This window comes from Hyla sarda, chromosome 1, assembly GCF_029499605.1.
Source record: "Hyla sarda isolate aHylSar1 chromosome 1, aHylSar1.hap1, whole genome shotgun sequence".
Taxonomy (NCBI): Eukaryota; Metazoa; Chordata; class Amphibia; order Anura; family Hylidae; genus Hyla; species Hyla sarda.
In genome coordinates this window covers 618,355,003-618,368,389 of record NC_079189.1, presented here as the reverse complement: position 1 = coordinate 618,368,389, position 13,387 = coordinate 618,355,003, and the positions used below count along the sequence as shown (strand labels likewise).

The 13,387-nt window shown below is 55.0% G+C and overlaps 1 protein-coding gene across 1 annotated transcript in view; it reads left to right on the top strand.

Moving 5' to 3' along the window:
• The window catches only part of CNTFR (ciliary neurotrophic factor receptor), a gene marked incomplete in the record, with an annotated part of 524,182 nt that overhangs the window by 503,393 nt on the left and 7,402 nt on the right, over nucleotides 1-13,387 (top strand). Inside the window, 1 exon segment of the mRNA XM_056551475.1 lies at nucleotides 1,695-1,875. Coding sequence (XP_056407450.1) covers nucleotides 1,695-1,875 — 181 coding nt within the window.

Here is a 13,387-nt window from a genome sequence, read left to right as displayed (position 1 = left end):
TACAAGAATATAACTACTATAATACTGCTCCTATATACAAGAATATAACTACTATAATACTGCTCCTATATACAAGAATATAACTACTATAATACTGCTCCTATATACAAAAATATAACTACTATAATACTGCCCCTATATACAAGAATATATCTACTATAATACTGCTCCTATATACAAGAATATATCTACTATAATACTGCTCCTATATACAAGAATGTAACTACTATAATACTGCTCCTATATACAAGAATATATCTACTATAATACTGCTCCTATATACAAGAATATATCTACTATAATACTGCTCCTATATACAAGAATATAACTACTATAATACTGCTCCTATATACAAGAATATAACTACTATAATACTGCTCCTATATACAAGAATATAACTACTATAATACTGCTCCTATATACAAGAATATAACTACTATAATACTGCTCCTATATACAAGAATATAACTACTATAATACTGTTCCCTATATACAAGAATATAACTACTATAATACTGCCTCCTATATACAAGAATATAACTACCATAATACTGCTCCTATATACAAGAATATAACTACTATAATACTGCTCCTATATACAAAAGTATAACTACTATAATACTGCTCCTATATACAAGAATATAACTACTATAATACTGCTCCTATATACAAGAATATAACTAATATAATACTGCTCCTATATACAAGAATATATCTACTATAATACTGCTCCTATATACAAGAATATAACTACTATAATACTGCCCCTATATACAAGAATATATCTACTATAATACTGCTCCTATATACAAGAATATAACTACTATAATACTGCCTCCTATATACAAGAATATAACTACTATAATACTTCTCCTATACACAAGAATAGAACTACTATAATACTGCTCCTATATACAAGAATATAACTACTATAATACTGCTCCTATATACAAGAATATAACTACTATAATACTGCCTCCTATATACAAGAATATAACTACTATAATACTGCCCCCTATATACAAGAATATATCCACTATAATACTGCTCCTATATACAAGAATATAACTACTATAATACTGCCTCCTATATACAAGAATATAACTACTATAATACTGCCCCCTATATACAAGAATATATCCACTATAATACTGCTCCTATATACAAGAATATAACTACTATAATACTGCTCCTATATACAAGAATATAACTACTATAATACTGCTCCTATATACAAGAATATAACTACTATAATACTGCTTCTATATACAAGAATATAACTACTATAATACTGCTCCTATAGACAAGAATATATCTACTATAATACTGCCTCCTATATACAAGAATATAACTACTATAATACTGCAATCTGCAGATACTGATACATTTCATTTTTAATCTCTGATTTTATCATTTATTTTATATAATTTTGGGAGCAGTTTTTTGCACCTGGACTATTTGACCCTGTGGTTTGCAGGTTGTTGTGGTCATACTCTGTGACCTGTGCAGGGTGGGGGATGGTGAGTGGTGTCCATTACCTATAGTGATTGGCGGATCCTGTATTATCTATATATATAGATACATTTAATATATAAACCTGTTGTACACGATATATGACATTTCCTGGTGACACTTTTACCCTGAACAGGCGCCCTCCGGTGGTTGTTTGTGACTGTTTCGTGTTCTCGCTGCAGGTAGAGTTATCAGACGGGACGTCTCACACCATCACAGACGCCTACGCTGGTAAGGAATACATAATCCAAGTGGCAGCCAAGGACTCTGAGATTGGCACCTGGAGTGATTGGAGTGTGGCTGCTCACGCTACGCCATGGACAGAGGAGCCCAAGTACATCACAACAGAAGCCCAGAAAACAGGTGGGTCTGAGGCATGGAGACTGGTCAGATGGGTATTGGGCAGGGAGACCAGTCAGATGTGTGGGGCAGGGAGACCTGTAAGATGGGTGTGGGGCACGGAGGCTTGTCAGATGGGTGTGGGGCACAGAGGCTTGTCAGATTGTTGTGGGGCACAGAGGCTTGTCAGATGGATGTGGGGCACAGAGGCTTGTCAGATGGATGTGGGGCACGGAGGCTTGTCAGATGGATGTGGGGCACGGAGGCTTGTCAGATGGATGTGGGGCATGGAAGCTTGTCAGATGGGTGTGGAGCAGGGAGATCTGTCAGATGGGTGAGGGGCACAGAGCCTTGTCAGATGGGTGTGTGGCACAGAGGCTTGTCAGATGGGTGTGGGGCACAGAGGCTTGTCAGATGGGTGTGGAGCAGGGAGACCTGTCAGATGGGTGTGGGGCACAGAGGCTTGTCAGATGGGTGTGGAGCAGGGAGACCTGTCAGATGGGTGAGGGGCACAGAGGCTTGTCAGATGGGTGTGGGGCACAGAGGCTTGTCAGATGGGTGTGGGGCACAGAGGCTTGTCAGATGGGTGTGGGGCACGGAGGCTTGTCAGATGGGTGTGGGGCACGGAGGCTTGTCAGATGGGTGTGTGGCACAGAGGCTTGTCAGATGGGTGTGGGCACAGAGGCTTGTCAGATGGGTGTGGAGCAGGGAGACCTGTCAGATGGGTGAGGGGCACAGAGGCTTGTCAGATGGGTGTGGGGCACAGAGGCTTGTCAGATGGGTGTGGGGCACAGAGGCTTGTCAGATGGGTGTGGGGCACGGAGGCTTGTCAGATGGGTGTGTGGCACAGAGGCTTGTCAGATGGGTGTGGGGCAAAGAGGCTTGTCAGATGAGTGTGGAGCAGGGAGACCTGTCAGATGGGTGTGGGGCGCAGAGGCTTGTCAGATGGATGTGGGGCACAGAGGCTTGTCAGATGGGTGTGGGGCACAGAGGCTTGTCAGATGGGTGTGGGGTACAGAGGCTTGTCAGATGGGTGTGGGGCAGGGAGACCTGTCAGATGGGTGTGGGGCACAGAGGCTTGTCAGATGGGTGTGAAGCAGGGAGACCTGTCAGATGGGTGTGGGGCACAGAGGCTTGTCAGATGGGTGTGGGGCAGAGAGGCTTGTCAGATGGGTGTTGGGCACGGAAGCTTGTCAGATGGGTGTGGGGCACGGAAGCTTGTCAGATGGGTGTGGAGCAGGGAGATCTGTCAGATGGTTGTGGGGCACAGAGGCTTGTCAGATGGGTGTGGGGCACAAAGGCTTGTCAGATGGGTGTGGGGCACGGAGGCTTTTCAGATGGGTGTGGGGCACGGAGGCTTGTCAGATGGGTGTGGGGCACAGAGGCTTGTCAGATGGGTGTGGGGCAGAGAGGCTTGTCAGATGAGTGTGGAGCAGGGAGACCTGTCAGATGGGTGTGGGGAAGAGAGGCTTGTCAGATGGGTGTGTGGCATGTAAGCTTGTCAGATGGGTGTGGGGCACAGAGGCTTGTTAGATGGGTGTGGAGCAGGGAGACCTGTCAGATGGGTGTGGGGCACAGAGGCCTGTCAGATGGGTGTGGGGCACAGAGGCTTGTCAGATGGCTGTAGGGCACAGAGGCTTGTCAGATGGGTGTGGGGCAGAGAGGCTTGTCAGATGGGTGTGGGGCACAGAGGCTTGTCAGATAGCTGTAGGGCACAGAGGCTTGTCAGATGGGTGTGGGGCACAGAGGCTTGTCAGATGGGTGTGGGGCACAGAGGCTTGTCAGATGGGTGTGGGGCACAGAGGCTTGTCAGATGGGTGTAGGGCACGGAGGCTTGTCAGATGACTGTAGGGCACGGAGGCTTGTCAGATGGGTGTGGGGCACAGAGGCTTGTCAGATGGGTGTAGGGCACGGAGGCTTGTCAGATGACTGTAGGGCACAGAGGCTTGTCAGATGGGTGTGGGGCACAGAGGCTTGTCAGATGGTTGTGGGGCACAGAGGCTTGTCAGATGGGTGTGGGGCACAGAGGCTTGTCAGATGGGTGTGGGGCACAGAGGCTTGTCAGATGGGTGTGGGGCACAGAGGCTTGTCAGATGGGTGTGGGGCACAGAGGCTTGTCAGATGGGTCTACAGCTCTGGAGATGGGGTCATTAGAGCAGTAGACATAAGATTCCTCATGGATAAGACTGTGGTGTAGATCAGCAGTGATTTTGTGATACTTGTAGAACTCTCCACCAATTCACCAATATAGTTGGACCCACCCTTTCCATGGGCCGATCAGGGACCGCGGGGGCAGTGACCTGGGCACATCGGCCTCTCTTCAGGTTGTAAAGCATATGGAGGAGGAGAGCTCGTCTGATGAGCTGGATCCAGGCCATGGCGGAGCATGTGTAAATGATCAGACCCTTAGAGGGATGAACGCCCTGGATGTCCTGTATCATGTAGAGAACAGATGGGACGTGTGCGGCGGTGGGAACGTCGCCTGGACAGATCCCAGTTATTTGTGTATAATAAATTCTGCTCCTCCTGCTCCATCCACCCCCGGAGGCCTCGCCATGAGATCTGCTGACGGCCCCATAAACATTATGTATTATATTCTAATTATTAGAGGGAACATCAAAGTGATGTCTGTGCCGCTTGGGCCTCTGGTCTAGAACACGGACCCCCTCCCCCCCGCCAGGATATCATTAAAGCCTCCACCTGGGGGAGGGGAGAAATCGCTGACCTCCATGTCCTGTGTATTAGAGAGTAATTAAAGCCTAATGAGCAAATAATGAACCCCCCCCCCCCTTACACATGGTGCAGACCACTTAACCTTCTCATGGCACCGAGTGTAGGCTGAGACATTGCAGGGTAGCGCCTCCCAAGACGATTCTTCGCTTCCTGCAGCTCAGAAAAGAAAATTCCACTTTTTCCTTCATAACAGATGTTTTCCCTCTTTAGATGTTTTGCCCTATAAAGCAATAATTGGAGAGAAAAAAAGGACTTTTACTGACTCCTGTTTGCAGTAGTTATTCTTATATTCTCTGGCACCCCCACAGGCTGTTTAGGGTACTGCACCTCCATATATAGGAAATTATAAGTCTTCAAGTTAATCTAATTACAGTTGAATGTGGAAGATTCTTCTAACGTTCTGAGGGTAATGGAAGACGCCTCGGAGTCTTAGTAGGATTGAGATGATCAGTCTGAACTGTCATAGATCTTAAATGGAGCGCCGGTGCTTATAATAGCGATCCATGGGGGTCCCAGCGGTCAGACCCCCACTGAGCCACCATTTATCTACTAACTTGGTCATATACCACAGGGACCCCCACTAATCACCAGACTGGGGGGGGCGCTGTTTTTCATGGTTTCTTTCATTGTTATAGAATTAAATGGGTGGGGCCTCTATTATCTATAAAGCAATGACGATCAATGGAGTTGTTAGTGGTTAGACCCCTTCCAAGGTAATATTTATCACCAGTAGCCGGGACCTCCATCAATTGCCAGAACATGGGACGGGGAGAATACTGTGCTTGGTTGTTGCCATCAGTGTCACAGATTTCAGATTAGCGTTTCGGGTAACACCTTTAGCCAGTGGTAGCGATGTAAACTTTATTTGGATCCCATTAAAACCGCATGAAAAGCAGAGAACAGCCAACAGACAACTCACAATAAGCGTGGACGCGTTTCGGGTAACACCCTTAGCCAGTGGTAGCGATGTAAACTTTATTCGGATCCCATTAAAATCGCATGAAAAGCGGAGAACAGCCAACAGACAACTCACAATAAGCGTGGATGCGTTTCGGGTAACACCCTTAGCCAGTGGTAAACTTTATTCGGATCCCATTAAAACCGCAAGAAAAGCGGAGAACAGCCAACAGAAAACTCACAATAAGCATGGACGCCTTTCGGGAACACCCTTAGCCAGTGGTAGCGATGAAATCTTTATTCGGATCCCATTAAAACCGCATGAAAAGCAGAGAACAGCAAACAGACAACTTACAATAAGCGTGGACACGTTTCGGGTAACACCCTTAGCCAGTGGTAGCGATGAAAACTTTATTTGGATCCCATTGAAAATCGCATGAAAAGCGGAGAACAGACAACTCACAATAAGCGTGGACGCGTTTCAGGTAACATCCTTAGCCAGTGGTAGCGATGAAAACTTTATTCGGATCCCATTAAAACCGCATGAAAAGCGGAGAACAGCCAACAGCCAACTCACAATAAGCGTGGACACGTTTCGGGTAACACACTTAGCCAGTGGTAGCGATGAAAACTTTATTGGGATCCCATTAAAACCGCATGAAAAGCGGAGAACAGCCAACAGACAACTCACAATAAGCATGGACGCATTTCGGGTAACACTCTTAGTCAGTGGTAGCGATGAAAACTTTATTGGGATCCCATTAAAACCGCATGAAAAGCGGAAAACAGCCAACAAACAACTGACAATAAGCGTGGACGCGTTTGGAGTAACACCCTTAGCCAGTGATAGCGATGAAAACTTTATTCGGATCCCATTAAAACCGCATGAAAAGTGGAGAACAGCCAGCAGACAACTCACAATAAGCGTGGACGCGTTTCGGAAACACCCTTAGCCAGTGGTAGCGATGAAAACGCGTCCACGCTTATTGTGAGTTTTCTGTTGGCTGTTCATGCGGTTTCTTTGGCTATCTTTGCTGTTTGTTGCTCGATAGAGCAATGTTGACCAATGGGATTCCTGGTAGTCAGACCCCCAATGGCCAAAGCGTTCATCACCTATCCACAAGGTTTAGTCTGTCAAATACCCCCACTACCACCATCACCACCGATTGCCAGAAGAGGGTTCTGGGGGAGCACTGCTCTTGGCTGTTGCCATCAGTCATAGACTTGGATGGGCTCACTTTCGATTGAGCTGTGGTGAACAATGGGGGTCCCAGCGGCCATCCTTACAAGCACCTATGCATTAGCTTGGTCTGATGACTGGGACCCCACCAATCACTAGAATGAAGGGACTAGAGAAGCAGAGACTGATAGACATGACCAGACCCCACTGACGTACCCTATATACAGTGATCCAATAGACCTCTATGAGTCACATGACCCTCTGTGACCACTTATCACACGTACACATCAAAGCTTGTTTCCCTTTATACGGTTTCGTTACCATGACATCACTAACAAGAATTTTCCATTTAGAAGCCCCAGGGTCCCATCCAGTTAAGATGCCGGGAGTGTCGGGGGCTGTAACAAGCCATAGATCACAATTATCATCAGCGTCGGCCGTAATTGACTCCTGGCCATCGGGGAAAACCCTGTTATTTAGAGCAGAATGTGCGTTACCGTCCAGAGATGGAAAGCAGCAGATTTACCATGTGAATTATGCGCCGCAGACGTGACTGACTGGACCTGGAATGTAAAGTCTCCTCATAAATGAAGACTGATGGCGTTTACGATACAGCTGCTCGCGCTCCACTTAGGAAACCCCTGAATTTATAAAGTGCGCCCGGGAAGGTGGCGTCCGGATTACTGGATTTACTGTGTGCAGAAGTAAAAGTGTAGAAGGAGTCAGCCATTACTGGGGCGGGGTGGGGGGGGGAGAGCAGCGTCAGCCATTACTGAGGCGGGATGGGGGGGGAGAGCAGCGTCAGCCATTACTGGGGCAGGGGGGGAGAGCAGCGTCAGCCATTACTGGGGCGGGGGGGAGAGAAGCGTCAGCCATTACTGGGGCGGGGGGAAAACAGCAGCAGCCATTACTGGGGCGGGGGGAGAGCAGCGTCAGCCATTACTGGGGCGGGGGGAGAAAAGCGTCAGCCATTACTGGGGCGGGAGGGAGAGCAGCGTCAGCCATTACTGGGGCGGGGGAGAGCAGCATCAGCCATTACTGGGGCGGGGGGAGAGCAGCGTCAGCCATTACTGGGGCGGGGGGAGAAAAGCGTCACCCATTACTGGGGCGGGAGGGAGAGCAGCGTCAGCCATTACTGGGGCGGGGGAGAGCAGCGTCAGCCATTACTGGGGCGGGGGAGAGCAGCGTCAGCCATTACTGGGGCGGGGGAGAGCAGCGTCAGCAATTACTGGGGCAGGAGGGAGAGCAGCGTCAGCCATTACTGGGGCAGGAGGGGGGGGAGAGCAGCGTCAGCCATTACTGGGGCGGGGGGGAGAGCAGCGTCAGCCATTACTGGGGAGGGGGAGAGCAGCATCAGCCATTACTGGGGCGGGGGGAGAGCAGCGTCAGCCATTACTGGGGAGGGGGGAGAGCAGCGTCAGCCATTACTGGGGCGGGGGGAGAGCAGCATCAGCCATTACTGGGGAGGGGGGGAGAGCAGCTTCAGCCATTACTGGGGCGGGGGGAGAGCAGCGTCAGCCATTACTGGGGCGGGGGGGGGAGAGCAGCGTCAGCCATTACTGGGGCGATGGGGAGAGCAGCATCAGCCATTACTGGGGCAGGGGGGGGGGGGAGAGCAGCGTCAGCCATTACTGGGGCGGGAGGGAGAGCAGCGTCAGCCATTACTGGGGCGGGAGGGAGAGCAGCGTCAGCCATTACTGGGGCGGGAGGGAGAGCAGCGTCAGCCATTACTGGGGTGGGAGGGAGAGCAGCGTCAGCCATTACTGGGGTAGGGGGGGGGGGGAGAGCAGCGTCAGCCATTACTGCGGCGGGGGGGGAGAGCAGCATCCGCCATTACTGGGGCGGGGGGAGAGCAGCGTCAGCCATTAATGGGGAGGGGGGGAGAGCAGCGTCAGCCATTACTGAGGCAGGGGGGGGGGAGAGCAGCGTCACCCATTACTGGGGCGGGAGGGAGAGCAGCGTCAGCCATTACTGGGGCAGGGGGGGGGGAGAGCAGCGTCACCCATTACTGGGGCGGGAGGGAGAGCAGTGTCAGCCATTACTGGGCCGGGGGGGAGAGCAGCGTCAGCCATTACTGGAGCAGGGGGGGGGGGAGAGCAGCGTCACCCATTACTGGGGCGGGAGGGAGAGCAGCGTCAGCCATTACTGGGGCAGGGGGGGGGGGAGAGCAGCGTCAGCCATTACTGGGGCGGGAGGGAGAGCAGTGTCAGCCATTACTGGGGCCGGGGGGGGGGGAGAGCAGCGTCAGCCATTACTGGGGCGGGAGGGAGAGCAGTGTCAGCCATTACTGGGGTGGGGGGAGAGCAGCGTCAGCCATTACTGGAGCAGGGGGGGGGGGGAGAGCAGCGTCACCCATTACTGGGGCGGGAGGGAGAGCAGCGTCAGCCATTACTGGGGCAGGGGGGGGGAGAGCAGCGTCAGCCATTACTGGGGCGGGAGGGAGAGCAGCGTCAGCCATTACTGGGCCGGGGGGGAGAGCAGTGTCAGACATTACTGGGGCGGGAGGGAGAGCAGCGTCAGCCATTACTGGGGCGGGGGGAGAGCAGCATCAGCCATTACTGGGGCGGGGGGAGAGCAGCGTCAGCCATTACTGGGGAGGGGGGGAGAGCAGTGTCAGACATTACTGGGGCAGGAGGGAGAGAGCAGAGTCAGCCATTACTGGGGCGGGGGGAGAGCAGCGTCAGCCATTACTGGGGAGGGGGGGAGAGCAGCGTCAGCCATTACTGGGGCAGGGGGGGGGGGAGAGCAGCGTCACCCATTACTGGGGCGGGAGGGAGAGCAGCGTCAGCCATTACTGGGGCAGGGGGGGGGGGAGAGCAGCGTCAGCCATTACTGGGGCGGGTGGGAGAGCAGCGTCAGCCATTACTGGGCCGGGGGGGAGAGCAGCGTCAGCCATTACTGGGGCAGGGGGGGGGAGAGCAGCGTCACCATTACTGGGGCGGGAGGGAGAGCAGCGTCAGCCATTACTGGGGCAGGGGGGGGGGGGAGAGCAGCGTCAGCCATTACTGGGGCGGGAGGGAGAGCAGCGTCAGCCATTACTGGGCCGGGGGGGAGAGCAGTGTCAGACATTACTGGGGCAGGAGGGAGAGCAGCGTCAGCCATTACTGGGGTGGGGGGAGAGCAGCGTCAGCCATTACTGGGGCTGGGGGGGAGAGCAGTGTCAGACATTACTGGGGCAGGAGGGAGAGAGCAGAGTCAGCCATTACTGGGGCGGGGGGAGAGCAGCGTGAGCCATTACTGGGGCAGGGGGGGAGAGCAGCGTCAGCCATTACTGGGGCGGGAGGGAGAGCAGCGTCAGCCATTACTGGGGCAGGGGGGGAGAGCAGCGTCAGCCATTACTGGGGCGGGAGGGAGAGCAGCGTCAGCCATTACTGGGGCAGGGGGGGAGAGCAGCGTCAGCCATTACTGGGGCGGGGGGAGAGCAGCGTCAGCCATTACTGGGGCGGGAGGGAGAGCAGCGTCAGCCATTACTGGGGCAGGGGGGGAGAGCAGCGTCAGCCATTACTGGGGCGGGGGGAGAGCAGCGTCAGCCATTACTGGGGCAGGGGGGGAGAGCAGCGTCAGCCATTACTGGGGCGGGGGGGAGAGCAGCGTCAGCCATTACTGGGGCGGGGGGAGAGCAGCGTCAGCCATTACTGGGGCGGGGGGAGAAAAGCGTCACCCATTACTGGGGCGGGAGGGAGAGCAGCGTCAGCCATTACTGGGGCGGGGGAGAACAGCGTCAGCCATTACTGGGGCGGGGGGAAAACAGCGTCAGCCATTACTGGGGCGGGGGGAGAGCAGCGTCAGCCATTACTGGGTGGGGGGAGAAAAGCGTCACCCATTACTGGGGCGGGGGGAGAGCAGCGTCAGCCATTACTGGGGCAGGGGGAGAAAAGCGTCAGACATTACTGGGGCGGGAGGGAGAGCAGCGTCAGCCATTACTGGGGCGGGATGGGGGGGGGGGAGAGCAGCATCAGCCATTACTGGGGCGGGAGGGAGAGCAGCGTCAGCCATTACTGGGGTGGGGGGGAGAGCAGCGTCAGCCATTACTGGGGCAGGGGGGGGGGAGAGCAGCGTCACCCATTACTGGGGCGGGAGGGAGAGCAGCATCAGCCATTACTGGGGCAGGGGGGGGGGAGAGCAGCGTCAGCCATTACTGGGGCGGGAGGGAGAGCAGCGTCAGCCATTACTGGGGCGGGGGGAGAGCAGCATCAGCCATTACTGGGGCGGGGGGGAGAGCAGTGTCAGACATTACTGGGGCAGGAGGGAGAGAGCAGAGTCAGCCATTACTGGGGCAGGGGGGGACAGCAGCGTCAGCCATTACTGGGGCGGGAGGGAGAGCAGCGTCAGCCATTACTGGGGCAGGGGGGGAGAGCAGCGTCAGCCATTACTGGGGCGGGGGGGAGAGAAGCGTCAGCCATTACTGGGGCAGGGGGAAAACAGCAGCAGCCATTACTGGGGCGGGGGGAGAGCAGCGTCAGCCATTACTGGGGCGGGGGGAGAAAAGCATCACCCATTACTGGGGCGGGAGGAAGAGCAGCGTCAGCCATTACTGGGGCGGGGGAGAACAGCGTCAGCCATTACTGGGGCGGGGGGAGAAAAGCGTCAGACATTACTGGGGCGGGAGGCAGAGCAGCGTCAGCCATTACTGGGGCGGGAGGGAGAGCAGCGTCACCCATTACTGGGGCGGGAGGGAGAGCAGCGTCAGCCATTACTGGGGCGGGGGGAAAGCAGCATCAGCCATTACTGGGGCAGGAGGGAGAGCAGCGTCAGCCATTACTGGGGCGGGGGAGAGCAGCATCAGCCAGTACTGGGGCAGGGGGGGGGGGGGAGAGCATCGTCAGCCATTACTGGGGCGGGAGGGAGAGCAGCGTCAGCCATTACTGGGGCGGGAGGGAGAGCAGCGTCAGCCATTACTGGGGCGGGAGGGAGAGCAGCGTCAGCCATTACTGGGGAAGGGGGGGGGGGGAGCAGCGTCAGCCATTACTGGGGCAGGGGGGGGAGAGCAGCGTCACCCTATACTGGGGCGGGGGGGGGGGGGAGAAAAGTGTCAGACATTACTGGGGTGGGGGGGGAGAGCAGCGTCAGCCATTACTGGGGCGGGGGGAGAAAAGCGTCAGACATTACTGGGGCGGGGGAGAGCAGCGTCAGCCATTACTGGGGCGGGAGGGAGAGCAGCGTCAGCCATTACTGGGGCAGGGGGGGAGGGAGGGCAGCGTCAGTCATTACTGGGGCGGGAGGGAGAGCAGCGTCAGCCATTACTGGGGCGGGAGGGAGAGCAGCGTCAGCCATTACTGGGGCGGGGGGAGAGCAGCGTCAGCCATTATTGGGGCGGGGGAGAGCAGCGTCAGCCATTACTGGGGCGGGAGGAGAGCAGCGTCAGCCATTACTGGGGCGGGAGGGAGAGCAGCGTCAGCCATTACTGGGGCGGGGGGAGAGCAGCGTCAGCCATTACTGGGCCGGGGGAGAGCAGCGTCAGCCATTACTGGGGCGGGGGGAGAGCAGCGTCAGCCATTATTGGGGCGGGGAGAGCAGCATCACCCATTACTGGGGCGGGAGGAGAGCAGCGTCAGCCGTTACTGGGGCGGGAGGGAGAGCAGCGTCAGCCATTACTGGGGCGGGGGGAGAGCAGCGTCAGCCATTACTGGGCCGGGGGAGAGCAGCGTCAGCCATTACTGGGGCGGGAGGAGAGCAGCGTCAGCCATTACTGGGGCGGGAGGGAGAGCAGCGTCAGCCATTACTGGGGCGGGGGAGAGCAGCGTCAGCCATTACTGGGCCGGGGGAGAGCAGCGTCAGCCATTACTAGGGGGGGAGGAGAGCAGCGTCAGCCATTACTGGGGCGGGAGGGAGAGCAGCGCCAGCCATTACTGGGGCGGGGGGAGAGCAGTGTCAGCCATTACTGGGGCGGGAGGGAGAGCAACTTTAGCCATTACTGGGGCGGGGGGAGAGCAGCGTCAGCCATTACTGTGGCGGGAGGAGAGCAGCGTCAGCCATTACTGGGGCAGGGGGAGAGCAGCGTCAGCCATTACTGGGGCAGGGGGAGAGCAGCGTCAGCCATTACTGGGGCGGGAGGAGAGCAGCGTCAGCCAATACTGGGGCAGGGGGAGAGCAGCGTCAGCCATTACTGGGGCGGGGGGAGAGCAGCGTCAGCCATTACTGGGCCGGGGGAGAGCAGCGTCAGCCATTACTGGGGCGGGGGGAGAGCAGCGTCACCCAATCCTGGAGCGGGAGGAGAGCAGCGTCAGCCATTACTGGGGCGGGAGGGAGAGCAGCGTCAGCCATTACTGGGGCGGGAGGGAGAGCAGCGTCAGCCATTACTGGGGCGGGAGGGAGAGCAGCGTCAGCCATTACTGGGCCGGGGGAGAGCCGCGTCAGCCATTACTGGGGCGGGAGGAGAGCAGCGTCAGCCATTACTGGGGCGGGAGGAGAGCAGCGTCAGCCATTACTGGGGCGGGAGGAGAGCAGCGTCCTCCATCTTTACCATCCGGAGGCCCCGCCAGCAGATCGTACGTTATCAGAGATTGTGATGTCATCGAGAAAGAAAACGGAAACCACAACAAAGCAACAAAAGGAACAAAACATTAAAGTTCCTCGTATTGTATCGTGTCACGTCCTCTGGATATAGATGGATATAGACCGTGATGTCACCAAGACAGATATAGTGATTGGTTGGATCTGTGATTGGATTGATCAGTAATCGATCTGATCAGTGATTGGATTAATTGTTAATAGGTCTGATATGTG